Consider the following 24,643-nt stretch of genomic DNA (forward strand, 5'->3'; position numbering starts at 1 on the left):
ACCTGGGTTCTGCTTCTGTTTCTACTCGTGACTGTACAATGGAGCCAGCTCTGACCCTCTGAGTCCTCATCTTTGAACACGTGATTGTAAGGACCAAATGAGATCCTGTGAGTGAAACTGCTTGTTGACTGAAGGACTGGATATGAATGGGGCAGAGTTATGACTGATGCCTGTTAGTTCAGACCCAGACAATCGGCTGAAGCAGTCAGGAGAGAGCTTGCTATACTTTCAAAGGCCATAAAAACAACATCTTTGTAGGAACTCAACGTGCCATTGCTGAGGAGGGAGGAGGACGGGGGTTCGGTTCCACGTTTTACAGATGGAGAGACTGAGACCCAAGACGAGCCAAGTCACTTCGGTCACCTTTGCAGCAAGTCAGTGGCCAAGCCTGGAAGGAATGTTGTGCAGATGTAGGTTTATAGCCCTCTGTGCACTGCACTCTTGAATTTTGACTCTTGAGAGTGCGAAGGGATTGAACAGGGAAGAAAACAAAAGGCCCTAAGATGTGTTAGTGAAGACTCAGACCCAATTCAGTTCACTGAATTCTGTGCACGTAATCAGCCTTGAGGGTCAAGGAGATGCTGACTGGACTAAAATTTGGGGTCTAGAGTGGCCAATGGTCCCAGCAGCCCTTTTGGGTGCAAAGTGAAGGGGATGAGCCTGTTGAGGTATCATTGCCATCCATGCTGGCCCCTCAGGGTACATAGGTGAGCTCCTGTCCAAGAGGCTGTTCTATTTCTCAGGCACAGGCTGAGTAGCAAGTAGAGGGGCCTTCGCCTCCGCCTCCCCGTTCTCTGAAAAGGAACGAACGGAACGAAAGTGTGGTCGGTGTCTGCTGAATGCCTGAGAGAGGTTGCAGCTGGGAGCCATGACTAGGAACTCCAGTTCTACTGGCTGCTGTTGAGCGGACCCTGGAGGCACCTTTTCTCCAGGTGGGGGTCACTACGTCTCTGCAGGGAGAAGACTGCCCTTGGGAACAGTTGAGTCAATACCTCCAATGTCTTAAAAACCGGGGCACCTTGAAAGACAAGCCCTGTTGACCGCCCATCGTGTTGTCTGGCAGAATGCCCGCCGTGTGCTGCTTGGGCTTCCCTAAACCTCCTGGCGGATTCCCCCACAGGACTGCATGGAGCAGCATGGGCTGTACGCTGTGATGGCCTTGAGTTGCCTGGGGCAGTGGTCGGCAAACTGTGGCTCTTTGGCCCCTTGAGTGTGGCTCTTCCACAAAATACCACGGCCTGGGCGAGTCTGTTTTGAAGAAGTGGCGTTAGAAGAAGTTTCAGTTTAAAAAATTTGGCTCTCAAAAGAAATTTCAATCGTTGTCCTGTTGATATTTGGCTCTGTTGACTAATGAGTTTGCCGACCACTGGCCTGGGGTAAGGGGAGGTAGGGCCAGGCGCCCGCCCGGGGTTAGGGAACAGGAGGAGGAGGTGCGGGAGCTGATGATAAAACACCCACAGCTGGTGCCGGCTGCCTCCGCAGGTGGAGAAACCGTCTTTATTTCAGAACTGCCTGCTACCAGAGTCAATAACTATCGTTACAAGAAGTACAAGAGAGAGAGAAAGAGACAGACAACAGGCCGGTGGGAGTGGTTCCGTCTGAACAAACACTGAGTCAGGTCCGGGGTCTGAGGAAGCCCCAGGCCTTGCGGGCCCGGAGCCTTCCTAAGCTTTGCAGGCCCTGGAGAGGTGGGTAAGTTGGAGCGCGGGGACCAAGGCGGGGCCCAGCCCACAAGGGCACGAGGCTTCCCGGGCTCTAGGCAGAGCTGCCTGACCCACTCCCCTCTTCTCCGGTTTCCTTCTATTGTACCTTCCCAAAACTATGACCATATACATAGACAGCTCCCAGGCACCTCTTTCCCTGGGGCTCATTGACGTCCCTTTAAAATGCCTCGCTAGTCCCCCGCACCACTCGAGGAGCCTCTGGCAACCCCATTCATCCCCAGGACAAAGCCCAGGGGAGGCCGACCCAGGGCAATCGGCACCACACCTGGGCCTCACGGCAGGCGCCCAGGTGGCAGTCATTCTGAGACCAGGAGGACAGCCCTCTGGCTGGGAAAGGGATACAGGAGTACAATCATCAACCAGCCTGGGCTCTTGTCCAGAGCACAGAAAGGGTGGTCCTCGGGCTGGCCAGGAGGCAGTGCATGCTGGGCATCGCTGCCTGGGTGAGCTCCTCCCACTGTGATGCGGCCGGGCCACAGCAGATGGACGCTCCAGGACTCCTGTGCCGACACCTTTGGTTCTAAGGATCTCGGCCCTGGAGGGACACCCTACAGCATCTCCCCACCCTCCGGTCCTCACCTCACTAGACCCCAGCTGTCCGCATTCCTCAAGGCTTTCTTAGGAAGGTAGAGGCTTCTTGCTATCCAGGCTGTCACTGCAGACGCTTCTGTCTCACTTCAGGCTCTTTATCAAAAGAAAAAGCCCCCGGCCTGGCCCTTCTGTTTCTTGGCAGCATCTGGATCATTGGATGGCAGTAGACAACCTGACCTTGCTGGGCCCCAAGACCCCATCCCGAGAGAGCTGCCCTCCCTGGGCCTGTCAGAGCCACGAGACCGGGTAGCCAAGGCCACGGTGAGGAGCCCTGAGCCCAAGGACACAGAGCAGAGAAACTCCCCGTCCCTGAAGTGGTATCTGTGGGCTGTCTCTGTCCCTAGTCCTCAAGGCACTTACTGGCCACTAAACTGGGGGACAGTACTTGCTGCTTGGGCCTGGGAGGAGAGAGGGGAGACTCAGAATCGAGCAGCAGAGGAGATGAAAATCGGAGGCCCCTGGGGCAGGAAGAGACTGAAAAACCATCTCATCTCCTCCGCCCCCAGGCGAGCTCCTGTCCAGGAGGCTGTTCTATTTCTCAGACCTGCGCGTCCTCATTAACCCTGAGCTCTACCTGAAGCCTCCAGCTGCCAGGACGTGGTGTTAGTGCAGTCCTGCGTCCCTGGAACAGGTCCTCCCCACACAGGGGTTCGCTTTCCCTGGGACTGAGTCTCCCCAGTGAGAAACCCTCCTCAGCTCCCAGAGGCCTGCCTTCCTCCCTTTTGCTAACGGGCCTCCTCAGAGCTAAGACACTGGTGGTGTCTGTTGACTCAGGCAAGCTCAGGGCTGCAGCCTCCAGCTGCGCTGTTAGGCACCGTGCCAACCCCTCCTCCCTCTGGGCCCAGCACAGATGCCTGTCCCCTGCTCCCCCGGCAGTGAGGACAGACTCAGCTAAACCTTGGAAGGCTGCTTCCTTCGAGCATCCCCTTTCTGACAGAGCAAGGCATGGCCGAACCACCGCCACCGAGGTCAGCCCGGAGGCGAGGCCAAGTTCGTGGTCACTGTAAGGGTCACAGAGCTCAGCCCAGCACCTTACATGGGGGGGGTGGACGGTAGCAGGTGAGGAGGGTGTGATCTGGTGTCTCCAGGGAGGCAGTCCTGAGCTGGGGCAGGTGGTGGGGAGAAGAGGCGTGAGCTTGCATTTTTGAAAAAAACTGTAGTGGGTAAACACATCAACATAAGCCTGCTCAGGAAAATAGAGCAGGACTCAAACGTTTAAAAAACCATAGCAAAATAGGGCTCTGACTGTAAACCACAAAAACCAGGCGTAGGGGCCCGTTCCCTACAAGATACCTGTCCTGCTGCTCGTGGATGTCAACGGCCACCAGTCAGCACAGGTTGTGCCGCCACTGGCCCCTGGGTTTGGGGAGTCCCTGTCCCGGCTTTGGCCTCTGGGAACAAGGGTAAGGGGCACGGGGGCTTCAAGCCAGCACTGCAGAGTGAGGTCTTAGCAGAAGCGAGGCTCCGAAGGCAAAGGCCTGATGTCTCCTAGAATCTGCCCACACCTTGGGTTGGGCCCAGCCAGGCTGCTCACCCCACGATCACCCACCAGGATCTCTAGAAGCAGAATTTTCCACGCCCTCCTTAATAAGGGGGCTGGAGTTCTTATCTGAGCCCCGTCGTCTCGGGCACGCTGTGTGACCCTGACCCTTTCGATTTCAGTGTCTTCATCTGTAAAGTGAGGGGCTTGGACAGGTGAGCTCTAAAGCCTCGATGTTCTGTGACTGGTAATATACCCAGAGCACAAGGTCGGAGGTCCCATTTATTATCCCCTTTTCTTCTGGAGAAATGCAAAAGAGCGGTCTGAGGCAGCCCGGGGACGGGTTTTCCTGGGAGCAGGCAGGGCCATGTTTATCCTCTGTCGTCCTCAGAAGCCTGCCCTTTACTCTCCCAGGCGCGAGGGGGTCAGTGCCGGGGGAGGGAGTCCTGGGCCTGCAGGCCACGCTGGAGAGGAGGGTGGGCACATACCCCTGTCTCTGGTCTCCTGCCCAACCCTGGAGGGACTGTGCAGAATGGGTCTTGGTGGGTGGGGGGGCCTCCCCAAGACAAGCCCTTTAGTCACCCCGCCACCTGGAGTGGCTGCTGTCACTCTGGGTGACAGGTCGGGTTGGCAGTGTTGGCTAAAGAGGGCAACGTCAGGCCAAGTCTGGTGCCCCTCCCCACCAGGTGTCCCAGCCTCTCAGTCCCTGTTAGCTCCCCTCCCCCCAAGTCTGAGTATCACCCCCAACGCTGCAGGGGCTCAGCCCTCAGGGCACTGGTGCTCAGCCACCTGGTCAGGTGGCAGGATCCTCCAGGGAGTCATCGAGGGCAATGCCAGGGCCCAGCCGTGCTGCCCCTCGAGAAAGTAGGAGGGTCCTTGGTCCCAGGGGGGCTCTCTCCTTAGACTGAGGGATGCTCAGGTGTATGCCTTGCTCCACTTCAGCCCGGGTCACCTCCAGTGCTCCTGCCGGGTCTGGGGCGCTGCCCTCAGGGGACAGAGTCCGTCTGCGGTCCCAGGACGCCATCTCCACAGACGTGAAGGGAATGTTTCAGATGCCCTTCTTCCCATAGACCTGGCACCCCAGAGGGCCCGGCACGGGTTCCGTATCATCTTGGAAATTACTGTCCGGTGCCTCTTGATTAAAAAATAAATAAATAAAAATCCTCGCATGGGTTCTAGCCAGTGGCAGAATACGAAATACCCTGCCTCCTACAAAAAGGGCGCTGTCTACAGTAGGTATTTAAACCAGCCAGTCTCAGGCACAGTGTTGGGCCATCTTGGCATCGGGAGGGGCCGGGCCAGCTGGCTGCATCCTCGGAGGTGGTGTCCGGCGGTGGAGGGAGGGGCGCCAAGGTCAGAGCTCCAGGTGGCCTATGAGGACCAGCATGGCCACGGAGTGGGAGAGGATGGTGCTGGGGCGCGGGGCCGGGCAGACTGCCGAGTTCTCCACCATCATGCTTGTGTCTGGAAGCGGCAGGCAGAAACGTGGGGCAGGGTTGGCCGGGTACCCTCCTCCCTCACACACACCCCACTCTTGGGAGGGGACCCAGGCCTTTCTATGGAGACGCAAGGAGGGCAGGCTTCGGGACGGAGAGGTGTTTCAGCCCCACTCCTACAGCGTTGTGCAGGGCCTCGGCCTCCCCCTGGCCCCTGAGGAGAGCACCCTGAGACTCCCGGGGGAAGGGGTGGGGGGAGGCAGCACCTCCATTCCTCACGATGTGGACTTCTGCCGGGGTTCCGTCCCCTCCAGGCCCCGTGGTCCGGATCTGCACCAGGGCATAGCCGATGTCTTCGGGAACGGCCACTTCGATCCAGTTCTTGCTGGTGAGGTGGAGCGTGGGAGTCGGGTGTAGGTCATTCTGGTACAGCATCTGTGGGGAGGTTAGGCAGGTGGCGTCACTTACACCAGGGCCGATTCCTCCCTCTTCCTCAGCCCGAGGCACTGGGCCCGAGAGGGCCTGCGTCCCCACCCCTCCTGTTTCCTGTTGACCAGGACCAGGCTCTTGAACAAGCGCTCCATTGGTGGAGAAAAGCTGGCAGCCAGCTGCACTGTTTTTGCAGACCCCTTAGGCTAGAAGGACCCCAGACTGCCCCCAGTCCCTCACGGCCCCCCTGGACCCTGCCTTCCTGCGGCCCCCTTTCTTACAGTGGCCACTACAAGTGACCTGGAGACCCATTCGTGTGTCTCCTGCTTACATCTAACTCGGGTCCCTTCTGCTACAAAGTGCGGCCCTCCTGTGTTCCCCGCGAATGCAGACGAGCCGTTCCCCACCATCCAGCGCTTGGCCGATCCCTTCCTACCTTATAGCCGGTGACCGCAGACTCATTGCGGAGAGGGACCACAGGGTCCCACTTAATGCTCAGACTGGAGCTCGAGAACGTCCAGGAGATGTTGCCGGGGGGTTGCCGCGGAGCTGCCAGAGGAGGGAGGAGTTGGGCCGACCTGTGCATGCGTCCTCACCACCCACCCCTTGCCTTTGGCCAGCCTTTTTCTGAGTGTCTGCACCCAGAACATCCCGCCACAGCCGCCTAAGAAACACACCCCGTGGGAATCCACCGGCGGGAGGAGAGAGGCTGTGAACGCAACGCCCCATTTTCACGAGGCTGCTGCCTCGTTTCCGTCCAGCCAGGCTTGTGGGCTAGAGCATTTGTCTTGCACTGGGGGGAAGAGTGATCCTGGAGACACCCGCTCCCCCCAAACACACCTGTCCCCCACCCCGGGCCGGCAGACTCACGGGGCTTCATGGTCGTGGCATTGGCAGAAGGGCTGGCAGGCCCAGTGCCCGCCCGGTTGTAGGCCCGAACGGTCACGTGGTACTTGGTGTTGGGGTGCAGGTCAGTGACTCGGGCACTGGTGTCCAGCCCTGCCGTCCTCACGCGGTCAGCGGCTGCTTCTTTGTCCCCAGCTTTCCAGTAGCGGATCTGAGGGGGCCGGGATACCCTAGGTTCAGCTGTCAAGTGCGGGACTGCAGGGCTCCCCTCACTCCGGCCCTGGCCGCCACATCCTGTTCCTCTCCTGCTCCCTGAGTGGGGAGTCACTCCTCAGTGGGGCCTGCCTAGCCTGCTGGGCTAACACCCAGCTGACGGCTGGAGTGGCATCGACCACATCACTAGTGACCGGGCAGATGGCTTCCTCAGGCAGTGACAGCCTTGCTTCTTCGTCCTTCCTCTGGGCTTCTCGCCCCCTCTCCTGCACAGGCACCCTAGGGTGGGCTCATCGGTGGGCCCAGGGCTCAGGGCAGAAACTGCTGGGTCCAGAGTTCCACAGGGACAGGATGATCAACTGGTACATAGAGGGGGCCATGTGGTTCCCTGCAGCCCTGAGGATGCCAAGCTAGCTGGGCTCTGGCATGAAAGGGGCAGGCCATGCCCCTTCCAGAACCTGCCCCTCCTCTCCTAGGCCCCTCCTCTCCTAGGCCCCTCCTCCCCAAACTCCTCCTCTCCTAGGCCCCTCCTCTCCTAGGCTCCTCCTCTCCTAGGCCCCTCCTCCCCAAACTCCTCCTCTCCTAGGCCCCTCCTCTCCTAGGCTCCTCCTCTCCTAGGCCCCTCCTCCCCAAACTCCTCCTCTCCTAGGCCCCTCCTCTCCTAGGCCCCTCCTCTCCTAGGCCCCTCCTCCCCAAGCTCCTCCTCTCCTAGGCCCCTCCTCTCCTAGGCCCCTCCTCTCCTAGGCTCCTCCTCTCCTAGGCCCCTCTTCCCCAAACTCCTCCTCTCCTAGGCCCCTCCTCCCCAAACTCCTCCTCTCCTAGGCCCCTCCCCTCCTAGGCCCCGTAGCTCCAGGGCAGGTGCTGGCCTAGCATTACCTCAAGGCTGTCTACAGGCCTGTCTTCCCCGTGGGCACCAGCCATCGGGTCTCAGCTACGGTTGCTGCACAGACTGCACAGACTGGGTGCTGTTTGCCAGGTTAGTGAGTGAGTGCTCCAAAGAGGAATGACTAGTGCTCTCACCGAATCTGTTTTTTATTTTATTTTAATTTTTATTAATTTCAGAGAAGAAGGGAGAAGGAGGGAGAGAACCACCGATAGGCCTCCCATCATGGGCCCCACATGGGGAGACCAAGCTCGCAACCCGGGCATGTGCCCCGACCTGGAATCGGACCGTGACCCCCAGGTTCACAGGTCGACGCTCAGCCACTGAGCCCCGCTGGCTGGGCGCCCTCACCCAACCTTCAACCCCAGTGTCCTCCCTCTCCCAGGCCCCAGGTCAGTGCTCACCTCGTAGCCCAGGAGGACCCCGTTCATGTCCGGCGGCACCGCTTCCCAGGTCACGTTCATCTCTGAGGCTGAGACCCCCTTGGCCCAGACCTTGGTCGGGGCCACCCTGGGCTCTGGGGACCGATACAGAATGGATTTGGATTCCCAGGGCCTCCTCGTGTCTGACAGGGCAGCCACCAACCCCGACGGCCCTTGCTGAAAACTTTAGGGCCCAGGGTCCAGGACCAAGGCCACGGGGGTCCCAGAGGGCCTCCCTCTCCTTCCCAGGCCTGAGGGGAGACCAGGTGGCAAGGGCTAGAAATGAGGCCAGCGGCTTAGAACCCCAGGCCTGTCTTCCCCGTGGGCACCCGTGTCCTCTCCACCCCACTGTGGGCCTGAGGGGGGAGTAGCAGCCGCGATGGGGCAGAAGGGGTGCCCGGGGCCACCCACCTTCCTCCGCCGAGTACACGAGGGCAGTGAGGCTCTCGGGCCCATCCCCTCGGCGGTTGTAGCTGCGGATCTTGACCTCGAAGGGCGTGTAGGGCCGGATGCTCTCGTTGCTGTAGACGAAGTACTGGGCGTCGGCGCCGGGCACCCGCGCGCTCTGCCAGCCGGCGCTGCCCTGCCTGCGGAAGGACAGCAGGTAGCCGAAGCCGTCTCCGTTCTGGTACTCCCGTGACATGGGCTGAGGGGCAAGAGCGTGGCATGGGTGAGGGGCCGCGGGTGCGTTTCCTGCCCATCCTGTGCCCCCACCCAACCTTCACCAGGAGGGCAGCCCAGGACTGCGCCGTGGTGGTGTGTATCCTGTGTGGGCGCTCCTGCGGGAGGCAGCGGGTGCAGGGGAGGGAGAGGACGGCGGCTGCGGGACTGGGCACTGGCTCTGTCTGGGTTCTCCCTGCAGCGGCCCAGCCCAGAGACGAGTCAGGACTGAGGAGGGAGGGGGGGGCAGGACTTGTCCCCCCAGAGAACTGGAAGCACGTTTTGCCTCTGTCCGAGCGCTTACCGTCCAGTTGACAATGAGCTCGCCAGGGGCTCCACCACCTCCGCTGAGCCCCGAGGGTGCCACGAAGGGGGCTGTCAGGACCAAGGGACACAGATGTTAACGGGCTGGTTAACGGGCAGTGAGGGAACCCAAGCCCTGAGCCTGTGCCTGTGAAGTGACCTAGGATGGGGACCCCCCTGCAGATGGGCCCTGGTTTTGTCCTCTAACAGTCCCTCTGGACGTGGGCCCCGGAGTCAGGCAGACCTGAGATCAAATCCCACCTCTGCCGTTTACTCCTGTGCTTCCCTGAGCAAGTTACTTAACCTCTCTGCGCCTGATTCTCCCTCTGGAAGATGAGGATACTGTTTCTCTCAAAGGGCTGTAAAGAGAATAAAATGTAAAAAGACAGTGGCGGCCGTGTGTGCATGTGTGTGTGTGTCTCTCTGTGTGTGCATTCCATCAATGATCATTGCCTCCTTCCCTCCTGTCGCTGAAACTAAATAAGAGACCAGCTCCAATGTGCTTTGAATTCAGGGGAATGAGTAATTCAGAATGCAATGGACACAAAAAAGCATTTATTTTGGGTTGCAGGGTGTTTTACCTTTTTTCCTTTTGTGGCAGAATTAATTTCCCAATTGTCTCTATTATTCAACAAGGCTGATATTAAAACAAGGATATATTTCATCAGCTCATGAAGCTTGACAGGGGTTAAGTTGGCTGAGGGTCAAAATATTTCTGCAGATGACCCAGCAGTTAGAGGCTTATCACTTGGTTTGAAGACCGTAGCTTAGGGCCTTGTCACCTGCAAGGAGCACTTCCTCTCAGTGCCCATTGGGGTCCTGCGAGCTGGGTGTTACTGTCCCCCTTTCAGCGCGGAAAGACTAAGGCCCAGTGCGGTTAAGCAACTTGCCTAAGGTCACAGAGCAAAACGGCACAGCTAGAATGTGAACTCAGTTCTGATTCCGAAGCCTCTCATCTTCCCTCTGCACCACAGTGGCCTCTGTGCTCATGAACTGGTGGGGCGCCAGAGTGAGGAGACTGCTGCCCTCCCACACCCGGCCCTGCGGAAGCCAGGCCACGTGCTCCTGGATTCCTGACTCAGGAGGGTCCCAGTCAGAAAGGGCCCAGAGTCAGCCTGGGGATCCAGGAAACTATGTGGAAGGGACACGAGAAGGCAGACCCTCACTACACCTCCAGGAGGCAGGCCTGTGTGGGCAGGAGAAGGGGAGGCAGCGTCCTGGTTCCCTGCTGCCCGGCCGGGGCTCCAGGGTTCTGTGGACGAGAGACTGCTCTAGGACGTGACCACTGTCTGTCCTTCAAGCCAAAGGGTCCTTCCAAGACCCTCATAGAGACGCCCCTATTCTGGCATACATCAGCACCCCTGCTTCTTGCTGGTTCCTGGAATAGGCCCTTGTCCTGACCTGGTCAAGCAGGGAGAGTAATTTCCCGCACCTGCACCTGGGAGTGCCTGGTTAGGACCTGTGCCTATCCCCCGTTTACCCTCTCTAACTCTGGTGCTGTCAGGCGGCACAGAACATCCACTTCATCCTGCAGCTGCCAAGGCCACGCCCACGTTGGCTTCCCTTCGTAAACTCTGTTCACGGCCAGGCAGTGTCCTGCCTCTTTATCAGGCTTTTCCCTGCCCCACTTCCCGAGGTAGATTTCCAGTCCCGGGACCCTGCCTGGGGCTGGTGGACTGACGGGCTCTCGCGCTGGGCCTTTGCCTGGGACAGGCTCAGAGGGCGGGCAGGCGCCTCTCGGCAGATGCTGACCAGGCTATCTCCCTCTCCTGCCCCACTCAGGTTCGGACACCGCCTTTCAGGAGGGCTGTGGGCAGACAGCCTTCCTCCTGCTCCCAAAGGAACCATCGGAGGACTGGGAGACACTGGCTGCTTCCCGAGGCCCCTGCACCACACACACACACACACACACACACACACACACACACACACACACACAGAGTCATACACTCATAAACACTCACACATGCTCACACATGTTCATACACAGAGTCATATACTCACACACACACACACACACACTCCCATGCTCACACACTCTCACACACTTCCATGCTCACACACTCTCACACACACACCTTCCTCATAGCTGATTTCTGCAGCTCGTGCACTTCCAGGGAGGACATCTGCCCACCACCCCAGCGTCCTGGGTTCAAGTCCAGACTATGACCCTTCCCTTCTCCAAACTTTTTTCCCCCCAGTAAAAAACCCTTTTTGTTTTGAGATATCGTAGATGCACATGGAGCTGTCAGGTTGCCGCATGTTTTAACGAGGGCCTTGGCCAGGCCGTGGTCAGGGCACAGGGCTGCGTGCAGCGCAGTGGCCCGGCCCTGGCCTGCGTCCTGTCTCGTGTTGCGTTAGAGTCTGAAGCCTGGTCAGCAGTGGGGGGACTCTGCGAATTGCTCTTGGCTGGGGCTCCCTTGGAGGAGGGTGGTGTCTGTGCCTGAAGCTACTTCACTTGGGGACACCCAGGGCTGACCTGCTTCCTTGGTCCGGATTTTGCTGGAGGGCCCACTGGGCTCCCCAGTGCCCAGGATGTTGCTGGCTATGACCCGGAACTCATAGTCCATCCAGGGCGTGAGGCCCAGCACCTGGGCGGTCTCCGCGTTGCCCTCGATGTTGGCGGGATCTGCAAGGCACGGAGGAGTCGGTGGTCTGGACGGGGCGGGCAGGGCCTGAGCCTGGCCCACCTTTTGGGCCCAGCCCTCGGCTGGGGCCTGACACATACAAAGCACTCAATACCTCTTTCAGAAACGACCATAAATCGAGTCCTCCCCGCCCTGGAGCCTCTGCTGGTGTCGTGGGCACCCTATGCCGCCGTGCATGCAGTCATTGCCCAGTAACATTCCCGCCAGCGCTCAGGGTGCACACTGAGCGCCTCCTCCTTCAGCTCTCCCCACGCTCCTGCTGTCCCCGTGCCACCATCTCCCCACTGGCCCGGGAGCTCTCTGCAGGCAGATGGCCCAAGCTTGTCCCTCTTTGAAGCTCCAGGCTCAGCCCCAGCCCTCTGCCCCCTGCCCCCACTGCTGGCACACAGCCAGGCCTTGTCCATCCTGACAGGGCAGGGCACTTACTGGTCCGAACTTGCTTCCACTTCCCCACAGGCGGAGTGCGAGCTTGCAGGGTGTACTTGGCAATGGGGCTGTGGTTGTCAAAGCCACGGCTCCAGCTGAGCTGGACAGTGGTGTCGCCGATGTCCCTTACCACCATGCCTCCCGGGGGGCCCGGGGGACCTGCACCAGAGGTCAGAGCATTGTGGGTCAGAATTGGGCAGCTTCCAATTGAAGCCAACCTCCCCCAGGCTGGTTTGGGCTGGTGAAGTACCAAGTGGAGGCAGCAGAGGGCGCCACAAACCCAGGCTCTGGTGGGAGAGTGAGGAATGGGGTTTTGCGTGGTGGGTGGGATGTGTCCAAGGCTGGGAGGGTCCCAGAGACCCTCACAGAGGGATGTGGACTCACTTCCCAGCACGGAGAACTTCTGGCCGCAGCAAAGTTCTCTACTCTTGGGATGTGTTTAGGAATGCTTCCTAAGATACTGGCTTTGGAGAAAGAATATTCTATTCATCTAGGCCAGTGGTCGGCAAACTCATTAGTCAACAGAGCCAAATATCAACAGTGCAACGATTGAAATTTCTTTTGAGAGCCCAATTTTTTAAACTTAAACTTCTTCTAGCACCACTTCTTCAACATAGACTCGCCCAGGCCGTGGTATTTTTGTGGAAGAGCCACACTCAAGGGGCCAAAGAGCCGCATGTGGCTCGCGAGCCGCAGTTTGCCGACCACGGATCTAGGATCTATAAGGAACGGCCAGATGAGTTCAGCTCGGCGAACTTCTGTCAGAAACCCTTCCCCGCGGCTCGGGGAGAGGCGGGGAGTTAGGGAGTGAAGACCGGAGCAGCCCAGCTGGCCTCTGAGGAAGTGGGGTGGGGGTGGCAGTGGAAACCCCGTCACCTCGGACCAGGACTGTGGCCTCCTTGGACGCGCTGTCCACCACCGTCTGGGCCGTGCAGGTGTACTTCCCGCCGTGGCGCAGCTGGGCGTTCAGGATGGTCAGGTCTCCAACCGTCTCCTTCTGCACACAGGGGACAGGGAGAGGCCAGGTCAGGGGGCGCAGCTCCGGCCCTCCCCGTACCTCGGTCCCATCTGTTCCGTGGGAGGAATCGGCTCCTCCCCACTCAGTCCCACCGGGGACTAAACACGGTCTGTGACACGAGACAGTCTACAAGGGCCCACGTTACTGATGCCATGGGCGCGGGGGGCAGGGTCACCACAGGGGGAGTGAGTGGCCGAGTGCCTTCGGGGTCTGTCCCTCATCTCTCCTAAGCGCACGGGCTCCGGAGAACCCAGGCAGCTGCCATTCCAGGGAGGATGGTTATGAACCCGAGGACGAGCTTGCCCTGGCTGGCATTCCCGAGGGAGCGGGGAAAGGCTGTGGGCGGTCAAGGCCATCTTGGGTGCCTTGTCTTCCCAAAAGGAGGGAGTGGCTCTGGGTTCTCGGCCTCGGGCCTCACCACACTGGCCCTCCGGTAGTGACCCCCAGGCTTGTCGGGGTCGATGGGGAAGTCGTCCAAGGCCCAGATGAAGGTGAGGTCCATGGTGGGGTCGTGGGAGGCATGGCACTGCAGGGTCAGGTTGTCGCCCAAGTTGATGTCGGCACTGGAGGGGGCCAGCGTGATCTTGGTCGCATCTGCCAAGAAATACAAGGCCTCTGGGTGGGTGAGGGGAGAGGTTTGTCCTAAGCCCCGGGAATGAGAAGGGGCGGCGTGGCCAACGTATCCGGACCTCCCAGCAGCCCCACGAGTGTGTGGGAGGAGGCGGGTCTACATTCTGGATGGAGGCGAGAGGGTGGCCCCAAATGAACCCGGGTCCCGGAGTGGTCTCACAATCACGCTGGGAGGAGCGTGGGACTCCAGGGCACGGTGGCGAGGGGGGATGGTGCCCCCTGTGGCTGAGTCCACCAGCCTCAGCCACACCACACCCTTACCTCGCACAGACAGGATGCCCGTGCTGTTGGCTTTGCCCATGAAGTTCTCAGCGAAGCACGTGTATTTGCCTTCATCGGACCGACTGATGTTTCTTAGGATCAAGGTGCCGTCCGGGGTTACTGTCACTCTGCAGCCAGGACAGAGCAGATGGGGCCACCCCGGGGACACACGTGGTCCGGGGAAGGGACTCGGCTCCAGGGAGAACGCGGGGGAGCGGGAGTGGCTGGGGGTGGGTGCGGGCGGTACCTGCTGCTGTTGACCAAGATCTCAGTGCCTTTGCTCCAGAGCACCACGGCCTTCGGGGCTGCCCGGGGCTGGCAGGGGATCATGACCTCTCCCCCGCGGGCTGCAGGGATCAGGCGCCTCACGGGATTCAGCCTGAAGTCGGGGGCCAGTGCTGGAAGGAAAGGGGAGCACCCCACAGTCACCCAGGGCGTCACGACAGGACCCGTGACTAAGACGTCGCCTGGCCGGGTGCTAAGCACTATGGACCTTCGTGGTCAGTCCATGAGTGACCCTTAGCACCACTTCCAAAATCCACCCGGAATCCACCCCTTCCGATCACCCGCTGCCCCCGAGCTGCTCCAAGCCCCCACCCCTCCTGCTGGACGGTGAAAAGGCCCCCTAATCGGTCTTCCTGTTTCTGCATTTTCTTTCTTCAATTCTTTCCCCCGCAGCAGCCAGGGATATCTTTTTAAAAATGTGAGTTAGGCACTCAGAAGGAAGTCCAGCTTCTCACAGGGACTCAGAACTAAGTCCCTCTCTCCAATCCCATCTCACTCCACTCTGCCCCTCACTCAGTGTGCTCCAATCACCTGGGCCATTTTTGTTCTTTGAAAATGCTACCCCTTGTTCCTGCCCCAGGACCTTTGCACTGAAAATCCCCCAGATCTTCACATGGCTGGCTCCTTCTTAACACTTGGGTCACATCCTCAAAGCGACTGCCTCAGAGAGGTCTTCTTCGACCACCCCATCTCACTGGCCCCCCTCCTCCTACCTCACTACCGGCTTTTCTTGAGTCTGGTTTTGTTTTTTTTTTTAGTCTGTATTTTTTTTTTTTTTAGTCTGTATTTTTAATGGCTGTCTGAAATTATCTTATTTAATGATTTGATTTTGTGTTTATTTGCCCTCTTTCTCTACTGGATTGTAAGATACTTGAAGGCAGTGACCTTATCTGAGGAGGTACTGAATAAATATTAGTGGAATGAATGAATGAGCCTTCTGTAAGCCTCACTACAACTTGATGAAGTGGGCACCACTGTGCCCATTTTACAGATGAGAAGACTAAAGTTTCATGAGCTCAAGTCACACAATAAGAATATGAGCAGCTGCCAACAGTTACTGGGCACCTGTTATGCTTTGGGCAGGTCCCTTACGCTTTACCTCTGTCATCTCATTGAATCCCACAACAGCTGTGTGAGGGCAGGACTACTGCCCACATTCTATAAATTAATAAACTGAGACACAGCGCTGAAGGGTCCAGGCTAAACACTAATCTAATTGATCTGGTTTCCAATGACTTTTGCCATCTTTTTTTTTTTTTTCACTGCAACACAAACATTTAAATTGTGCCAGACATAGAACAAGCCACCTCATCTCCTTTCTTAAATCCCTGAGTTCTACTCAGAAGCTGTTGGAAAACAAAGGAAAACTGCCAGGTGTGTTGTGTGTTTAGAAATGCTGCATGTCGACCCCTAGCGCCCCCCTTTGCCCCCCAGGGGTGTCCCCAGCCTCCCTGGGCCCTTTACCTTGCACGGCCAGCTCAGCGCTGGCGTAGATGGTGCCATGCTTGTTCTCTGCCACACACTGGTACATGCCTGAGTCCTCCAGGCTCAGCTTGGAGAACCGCAGGTCCCCGGCCAGCACCTCCACCCGGGTCTGTGCAAAAGAGCCGGGTGCAGGGTGGGGCAGGGGCGTCGGGACCACTGGAGGTCCAGGATGGAGGGCCCACTCCCTGGAGGAGGGGCTCATATGCCCAGTCCCATCTCAGAGTCGCCTGGAATTCAGGACTTGATTCGCTGGGCCTCCCTGTGCATCAGCACTGAGGCCAGAGGGGCGAAGTGACCCGCCCAGGACCACACAGTGTTTCTGTGGCTGAGCTGTGCCTGGACTCCAGTCAGGAGTCTATCCGGTTGACCAGCCTGTGGCCAAGTGACGCGGGGATGAAAAGAAGCACCTAGAAACACCCTTTTTGCCCAGAAGTGGGAGTGGGGTAGGGAGGTAGGGGTGTGGGAGGAAGCCCAAGTCCCTTACCTGGGAGGCCAGAGGCTCCCCATTCCGCAGCCAGCGCACTGTGGGCCGGGGCTTGCCGGCGGCCGCGCAGCCCCAACGCAGGCTGGACCCGATGTCGGCCTCCATATCCGAGATCACCTTGAGCCACTCGGGCTGGGCTGTGGGGTGCAAGGGAGAGAGAGGTTGGGGTTGAGCAGGGAGGAGCCTCCAGCTCATTGAAAGGGCCGGGATTGCAGCACTGCAGTTCCTGTGCCAGACAGCAGAGGGAGCTATCAGCATCCTGGGATGTGGTGAGAAGCGGCTCCAGCAAGTTGGCACATGCAGCCCGTGCCACTGGCTGTCTTAGCAACTTAAGTCCTTCTAACGCCTTCCGCGTGCTTTCTGTAACGCCAGCTGAGCTGGCCACAGGCCCTAGCCTCTTCTGTCCCCACCCCCAGGGCAGTCCTGGAGCCAGAGGCTTAAGCAACGGGCCTCCCAGGCTCCTCCCTGACTTTTGGATGGACTCCCTCAACCCGAGGCCAGGGTGAAGGCGGGGAGAGGCGTCCTCGTACCCTGCACGATGATGCGGCCCTGGACGCTGTCTCGGCCCTTGGAGTTCTCCGCCTCACACTCGTAAGTGCCCTCATCCTCGAAGCCGACGCTGGGGATCTGCAGGGTGGGCTCGGCCGTGGCCCACTGCGGGGACAAGGAGCCATCCACTTTGCGCCACTTGATCCTGGGGACTGGGCTGGCGGGGAGACAAAGCCAGAGGGGGTGCACTGACTCCCCTGTGCGGGCAGCTCTCCACACCCAGACCCTCAGGTCCTCCTGAGATGCTGGGCAGGTGGGGGTGGGGAGGAGGGCATTCACCGGGGGCCTGGGAAGGAACCGAGGGAGGGAAGGGCCTCTCCCAGGTGAGCTGGGAGCACAGACAGGGGAGGGGCAAGAAGGGGGGCTCCCTCCTCCCTCCACGCCCCTGAACAGTTGTGACACCCGTGAGCATGGTCTTCCGCGTGGTCTATACCGGAAGCTGACTGGCCCTCGCGCCCCCACCCTGCGCTGACCACCGTGCCTCCTCTGGGCCTGCCCTCGCCAACAGTGGCCTTGACCTGGGTCTTTATGGGCCCTTTGCCCCTCTTGCCAACAGGCCTGGCCGCTGCTTCCCACAGGGCCTCCAGTTGTGCGCTAAAATGGACTGAGGTAGCAGTGAGTCTTGACAAAAGGATTCTCTGGAAGCCCAATAACTCTCCCCGAAGCAGGGGGCAGCCTGGGCTTCCCCAAATAGCAGGAGGGATTCATTCTGCAGATATTTACTTATGGAACACCCACAATTTGTGTCGCCCGTTCCAGGGAATCCTTTTCCTGGGAGAGCATGATTCCTATCGCAGTTTTTAAAAAAGGCAACGGTCAGCAGCCACAGAATCCTGACTGAACGCCAGGCTCTGCTCTGAGCACTTTACGTATATTAACTCACTGCCTCCTCATAACGACCCCACGAGGTAGGAGCTATTATCATCACCACGCGCAAATAAGGGAACGGAGGCACAGAGAGGTTAAGTCATTTTCCCAAGGTCTCCCAGCCAGCAAGTGGCGGAGTTGGGATTGGAACCAGGCAGGCCACTGCAGACTGTGGGCCTGGCACCCCGCTAGACCCTGAGAGGGGCGCCACGATGACTGGGTGCTGCCCCTGCCTGCCCCCTTTCTCTCTGGGGTCACCCGTGTCCCGCCCGCCCGCCCTCCTCCGCCACTCACTTCCCGAAGGCAAAGCACTCCAGGGTGACCTGCTGCCCCAGCAGCGCGTACGTCTCCGCTGGGAAGCGGGCCTTGATGCTGGGCGCGAAGAGCCTGGGGTCTGGGGAGAGAGGGTTTGGCAGGTCGGAGGCTAGAGGTCCGGGTCAGGTGCTCCCGTGCCAGGATCTCAGCCCAGCTCGGCGCTGACTCCGTCCTAACTCGCTTCCCCCTTGGGGACCTGGGCCGAGCGGCTGAGGGCTTGTAGCAGAAGGACCCGGTGGTCTGGGCCCCAGACCCTGTGCCCTTGAGCTGCTTCACAATCCCTGAGGGGAAACCCCTTTCTGCACCTCCCCTGCCCCTCAGCTCTCCCCGCCCGGCCTGCCCGCCGACCCTGACCTTCAGCGGCCAGGTTGAGCTGAGCAAACTTGCTGAAGACGCTCTTGGTGGAGAAGTCCATGTGGCTGGTGGCCAGGCAGGAGTAGTTGCCCAGGTCGGAGGCGTTGGTCCGGGCGATGTACAGGTTCCCCGTGGTCTGGGACACGAAGTGCCGCCCGTCCGTCGGGATGAAGTTGGGGAACTCATTGAGGAGCCAGCGGTAGGACAGGCCTAGGACGTGGGGAGTATGAGGACACCAGGGGGTGTTGGGCCAACAGGCCACTCTGGGTGGGACCCCAACATGCTGCTGGGGGGGGTCCTGAGAGCCCCGTTCTCTGAGCTGGGCTGAGGGGAGACCTAGAGGGAAGATTGCCCTTGATCCCTGCCCCTGGGGAGAGCAGTGCGCCTGACAGGGAACGGCCCGCAGGGACCTCGCGCCGGAAGGGGACGGCAGGGCAGCGCTAGAAAAGGATGGGCCCATCGAGGAGCCGTCACTTAAGGCTGAGGGCCCAGGGCTAGCTCCCGGGCGTCACTCACCACCTTTCACCCACCCTCCTCTGCTGGGCGGCCGGCGCCCTCCTGGGCCCTCTGTCTAACCACGGGCCAGGGCCCGACTCACCTGGGTAGTGGGCAGGGGGGTTACAGGGCAGCATCACTCCCCAGCCCTCGTGGGTTTTCACGGGGTCCCGCTCCTCCTTGGAGAATTCCTGCAGGACTGGAGTGAAGGCCAGGCCGTGCTCAGGCGCCGTCCTCCCGCCCGCCGGGCCCTCCCACTCAGCCCCCGTGGGGGGCAGCCACCTGCCTCTTCTGGACACTTCTCCCAGTCCCCACCCCCTCCCCCAGAATGTCCCGGCACCCCACGGGTCTGGGTCTCACAGCCGAAGCGCAGGACGGCCTCCCTGCTGACCACGGTGCCCACGGGGTTGGAGGCCAGGCACTGGTAGACGCCAGCGTCCTGGGCCTTGGTGGGGCTCATGATGACCAGGTTGCCGCCCACCAGCTGGTGGCGGGAGCCCGGCTCCAGCTTCATCTCGGTGCCGTTCATCTTCCACCTGCAGCGGGAGGAGGGCCCCTGAGTCCTGCCCGCACAGCTTCCCGAGGTCTCACCACCATGGGTCTCACCACGTGGGGTCTCACCCACCATGGGGTCTTACCACCATAGGTCTCACCACCATGGGTCTTACCACCATGAGGTCTCACCACCGTGGGGTCTCACCACGTGGGGTCTCACCTGTAGGTGGCCGGAGGGCTGGCCCGGGCACGGCACGCCAAGGTCACCTTCTCCTCCGTGGACTCTTCTGGGAACAGCAGACTGAGCGGCTGGTCTTCGAAGACAGGCCCAAAGGTGGCCGGGGATCCCCGGGCCGAGCTCCCAGCTGAGATGGGGACACAGGCCTCAGGGACCGGGGGCTGCAGCCTGGCCCCGGGGCGGTGCCGCCCAGGAGAACTCTCACAGCGGGGAGGGTTCTGTTTTCTGCACGGTCCAGTCCGGCACCACTCGCCACCGTGGAGCCTCAACATGTGGCTCGTGCCGCCGAGGAACCGAATTCTTAATTTTATTTAATTGTAATTAATTAAACGTTGAATTTAAATAGGGTGGACAGGCCCGATCAGGGCAAGTTAGTTCAGTCGATCACCCATCCTGCACGGGTATTGAGCACCTGCTGTATACCTGGCGCTGGGCTAGAGATTGTGTTGCAAACATGAGGAAGACACAGACCCTGTTCCCCCCAGGACTGCAGTCCGGGAGGGCAGACAGGAAGGGCCAGCACAGGGGACAAGAGCCACCCTAACAGGTTAGGTTCAAGGTGCAGGGGGCCCTCGAGTGGAAGCAGGGGGCACTGCCCAGGGGCTGTCGGGGATCTCTCGGGAAAGCTGGTCTGCAGGCTGTGAGGTCGGCCTTGGAGGTTGTGTGGGAAGTCACTGGTCAAAAGGGGGAGAGGGAATCTATGTCCCTGGGAGAGGCTGTCCCGAGGGAACGGGCCCTGGTTCTGAGCTTCTTACCAGCTGTTCTAGAACCTTCTGAGCCCAACATCTCCACCTGTGCAATGGAAAGAAGGTGCACTCCCCTCCCAGGGTCTGTGGGAGGCTTCAGCCTGGCACGGGCGTGTGCTCAGCAGATGTCTGCTGACCCAGGTGTGGGTGGGGGAGGACTGGGGGAGGAAGGGCGGCTTTCTGACGGGTGGATGGTGTGCACGTTGCTTTGGGGGCATTTGTATACAGTCCCAGGGTGACAGCTCAAGGAGGAGAGCCACAGCCCCGGCCGGTTTGGCTCAGTGGATAGAGCGTCGGCCCGAGGACGGAGGGTCCCGGGTTCAATTTCGGTCAAAGGCACGTACCCCCTGGGTTACAGGCTGGATCCCAGGCCCCAGGCCCCTGCAGGAGGCAGCCCATCGATGTGTCTCTTTCACATCCATGTTTCTCTCTCTCTGTCTCTCCCTCTTCCTCCCATCGCTCTACAAATCAATGGAAAAATATCCCCGGGTGAGGATTAACAAAAAGGAAAGGAAAAAAAAAAGAAAAGAAAAAAGAAAGAGAGGCGCAGAAGAGGGAACGACGTGCCGGGTCACAGGGCAGGTCTGAGGCGCGTGCAGGTCTGCACCTCGGTCTCCTGAATTAGCTGAGCGAACGGGCACCTCAGGGCCAGTGTGCAGCCTCACCAGGGCAGGGCCCCGGGCGCAGGGGGGAGCGAGTCGCACCTGCCTTTCCTGGGAGGTGGGGAGCGGCTCCGTGTGCCAATTCCTGTGACCAGGCTCATGCGCCTTCGTAGTGTCAGGCAGGAGCCAGGCCACCCCTAATTGCTCCACCCTCAGTGCAGCTGATTCCAGGCCCTCCGTGGGGGGTCATGGGGGCTGTGGGGTCTCCATGAACCAATTAGTGCCTCCTCGCCCAACGCACCCAGCTGTCAGCCCTCTTCCAGGGACGGGGACTTGGTCCCTATGCTACAGCTGAGGCCCAGCCTGGACCCCGGGGAGGGAGGGCAGCTGTGAAGCAGCTCTCAGAATGAGGATGGAGGCAGGGCTCCCTGAAATGCATCCCCCACCCCCCTCCCCACCGCCCATCACCACCCTTCACTGCCGCCCCAGGCCTTGGAGATGGCGGCTAGGGCCCAGCCTAATCCCAAGTTAATGATGGTGGTGGAGGGGAGGGACCCCTGCCCCAGCTGGGACTGCGGAGAGGGGCTGGGAGGGGAGGGAGGGGGGCGGAGGCAGCCAGGCTGCTGGGAACCATCTTGCTCAACAGCAGCTTCCAGTAACCCTGTCTTCCAGGAACCCTGGTGGGGGCGGCTGAGTGGGCCCAGGGGCACCGATGCTTTCAGACTGGCCTTCGTCCCGGTAAAGCCTTCTCCTTGCACTCAGCCGTGTGCACACCCTCACCCCGACATCTACAGATGCACGTGCCCACACCTCTCACCTGCTCGCACTCCCTTATGTGCACCCACATCGCACGAACACACGCACAGGCAGGAGGCAGGATTCCCTGTCCTGGCAACGCTGCTCCCCAAGCACAGGTGAGGGGCGCGAGACGTGAGGTGGAGGGGAGCCCTCTGGCCTTTCCCTGTACCAGGTGCAGCCCCCCCCCCCCCTCCCGGGCAGGGCAGTGAGGAGGTGGAGCCCAGGCACCTTCCTGGGGGCGGAACAAGCCACAGGATGTTCCACTCCAGTCTCTGGAGCTCTGCCACGTGGCAGACCGGGTCCCCTCTCCTGTGGCCTTCCCTGCATCTCTGGGCCTAAGGACCCCGGAGGCTGCCCACACCTCTGCCTCCAGTGATGGGGTCCCAGCACTGAGCTATCCCTGAGGGCGCAGTGCTGAGCGGCCCAGGCCCCTCTCTGCTCTCTGCAGGATGGGTGTCTCCTGCTCCCTCAGCCAGGGCTCCCCAACCCAGCAGCTCCTGGGGACGGAGGGCCCTCCCAGGCAGCTAGGCCTGGGGCTGGGGCTGGGAGACTCCGCCCACCCGCGGGTCATTCCTGTTTCCCAGCAGCCTCACTGGCTCGGGTGCAGGACTGAGAGGCGTTGGGACACGCTGAGACGGTGGGAAGCATGCCAGCCGAGTCCTTCCCTGGTGACACAAGAACCTAGAATGTGTGGCCACAGCCTTGAGGGAGGGGTGGGTGCAGCCTGAGCTGGCGGGGACTCCAGGAGGACAGAGGAGGATGGGGAGCACGGGCACTCTTTCTCCCATGGAGATCTTAAGGAGAAAAGGACCGTCTATGGATCCGGGCTGGGGGTCAGGGCAGAGAGGCCGGCGGTGGGCATAGCGAACCCCTCAAGTTGCAGCAGGTGGCCTGAGCGCTCTCCAGCGATCAGAAGGGCTGGGTCTCCGGCACCCTCTCCAGAGTCCAGCTACCCCGGCCTCTCAGCCTACACGGCCCTCTTCTCCACGCCCCCCTCCTCCTCCCATCAGCCCGTCCTCCCCTCCCCCCACTTCGCAGCACCCCTGGCGTGAGAGCCTTTGCTGGGGTCCCTCTTGCCTTTTGCCTGGGCCCCCGGGGCTCTGCCTCCCCTCTCCCCACAGCCTGCTCCACACGGTCTGCCAGGGGAGGGAAGAAAATAAATGTCAGCCCTGCACCACCAGGAGGACTTCCTCCGGCCACGGGAATGTTCTGTAATCTGTGCTGCGGTCCAGCGTGGCAATTAGCCCTTGAAATGTGGCTAGTACCACTGAGGAACCAATTTTAAAACTGAATTTCTCTTCATTGTGATCGTCCCGTGGCTATTGGCTACGCTACTGAACAGAGCAGCCTTCGAGGCCTCCACTGCGGGCTGATGCTGTGGGGTCTGGTTGTGCCGTAATCCGGCTGGGTGACCCAGGGCAAGCCTTTCACCCTCTCTGATCATGCTTCTTTTCTTTCTTTCTTTCTTTCTTTCTTTCTTTCTTTCTTTCTTTCTTTTTTTAAAATATATTTTATTGATTTTTTACAGAGAGGAAGGGAGAGGGATAGAGAGTTAGAAACATCGATGAGAGAGAAACATCTATCAGCTGCCTCCTGCACTGAGGTAGGAGGTCACAGCGGGGATGGGGCCAGAGAGTGGATGGGCTGAGACCCTCCCCAGCTCCTACTGGGGATGTGCCCACAACCAAGGTACATGCCCTTGACCGGAATCGAACCTGGGACCCTTCAGTCCGAAGGCCGACGCTCTATCCACTGAGCCAAAACGGTTAGGGCTGATCATGCTTCTTTCATCTCTACGTGGCCAAGACTCAGTCCCTCTCCTAACCTCAAAGGGGAGGAAGATCCATAAATGGGGAAATTCTAGCCAGGAAATGCCTCAGAAACGTTAAGTGCCACAGCACTACAGAGCCAGGGACTTCTGTAGTCATCACCCCAATAATAGCAATGACATAATCCTAGAACCACCCTGCTGGGCTTCAGGGACCCCACAGCCCTCTTACCTGGAGAGGCGACGAGGGCCACAGCCAGCAGCAGCAGCAGCGGCGGCGACCTCCTCCCGGAGCGTGTCCCCATGGCGGCGTCCAGGCCGAGGTGGAGAGGAGAGGACAGTGCGGCAGGACGCTGAGCAGGACCTGGGGAGGCAGGAGGGCCGGGGGCCCTGAGCGGAGCGCCCCTCCCAGCTCCAGGCTGTCTGGGTCTTGCCTGGGCGAGGCCGGAACTGCTCAAGTGCTCGTCCTCCCGGGGCCCAGGGGAAGGGGCTTGGCTATTACCAAGGAGCTCTTCCATGGCTGAGTGCCTCCCACGGCCCCCTGGGAGTCTGGCTCAGTCACTGCCCTGCCCTCCTCTACCCCCTCGGCCAGCAGGGACCTCAGGAGGGGAAACAGTGACCAACTGGGGTCAGGAGGCAAGGGCCAGCTGCCAGCTCTCCTGCAATAGCTCTTGGTGTGGGTCCTGACGGGAACAGGGCCCGGGCCTGGACTTGGGGAACTAGTAACATCTTTCTCTAGTAAGGGGGGCCCACTCCCCCCATAGCTGCCTGGGCGGGGGGCAATGCACCGTCTCTCAGGCCCAGCCCTGCTTCTAGTGAGGAGGGGTCTCACTGAGGCACCCACCCTCTCCCCGGGCCCCCGGCTAAGGCATCACGTCTCTGCGGGTGGAGCCATGTGGCCCGTTAAGCGGTGCTCCCGACCGCACAGCGGTGCTCCCGACCGCACGGGCGAATGGGCAGAGAAGCCTGAGCTGAAAGCGTTGGTGCAGCTTCCAGAGGAGCCTCCTGGCACGGAGCTGGCGGGGTCTTGGCTAAATCTTGGGAGCTCAGGGCAACCTGGTCCCTAGGGAGGGGCCCCCGAGAACAACTCAGAGCCCCTCTGCCAGTCTGACAGGTGGGGCCGCATCCCTAGAAGCGAGGCCAGGGACAGCCTCTCCAGCCACTCCCCGTCTCCGGGCCAGCTTTCCAGGTT

At 60.2% G+C, this 24,643-nt stretch overlaps 1 protein-coding gene across 1 annotated transcript; it reads right to left on the minus strand.

Moving 5' to 3' along the window:
- Positions 1–5,149: 5,149 nt before the first annotated feature.
- On the minus strand, positions 5,150–23,771 carry CNTN2 (contactin 2). The gene is made up of 22 exons (XM_008154210.3): positions 23,684–23,771; positions 19,520–19,664; positions 19,165–19,340; positions 18,908–19,003; positions 18,310–18,519; positions 17,935–18,034; positions 16,755–16,930; positions 16,225–16,361; positions 15,720–15,849; positions 14,218–14,368; positions 13,971–14,098; positions 13,498–13,673; positions 12,938–13,058; positions 12,062–12,220; positions 11,467–11,616; positions 8,989–9,059; positions 8,436–8,670; positions 8,007–8,119; positions 6,531–6,717; positions 6,097–6,209; positions 5,498–5,666; positions 5,150–5,259 (listed from the first exon to the last, which is right to left on the minus strand). The coding sequence occupies exons 1-22, from the start codon at positions 23,754–23,756 to the stop codon at positions 5,150–5,152; spliced, it is 3,126 nt and encodes a 1,041-aa protein (XP_008152432.2). The 5' UTR covers positions 23,757–23,771.
- Positions 23,772–24,643: the final 872 nt, after the last annotated feature.

This window comes from Eptesicus fuscus, chromosome 22, assembly GCF_027574615.1.
Source record: "Eptesicus fuscus isolate TK198812 chromosome 22, DD_ASM_mEF_20220401, whole genome shotgun sequence".
In the NCBI taxonomy this organism is placed as follows: Eukaryota; Metazoa; Chordata; class Mammalia; order Chiroptera; family Vespertilionidae; genus Eptesicus; species Eptesicus fuscus.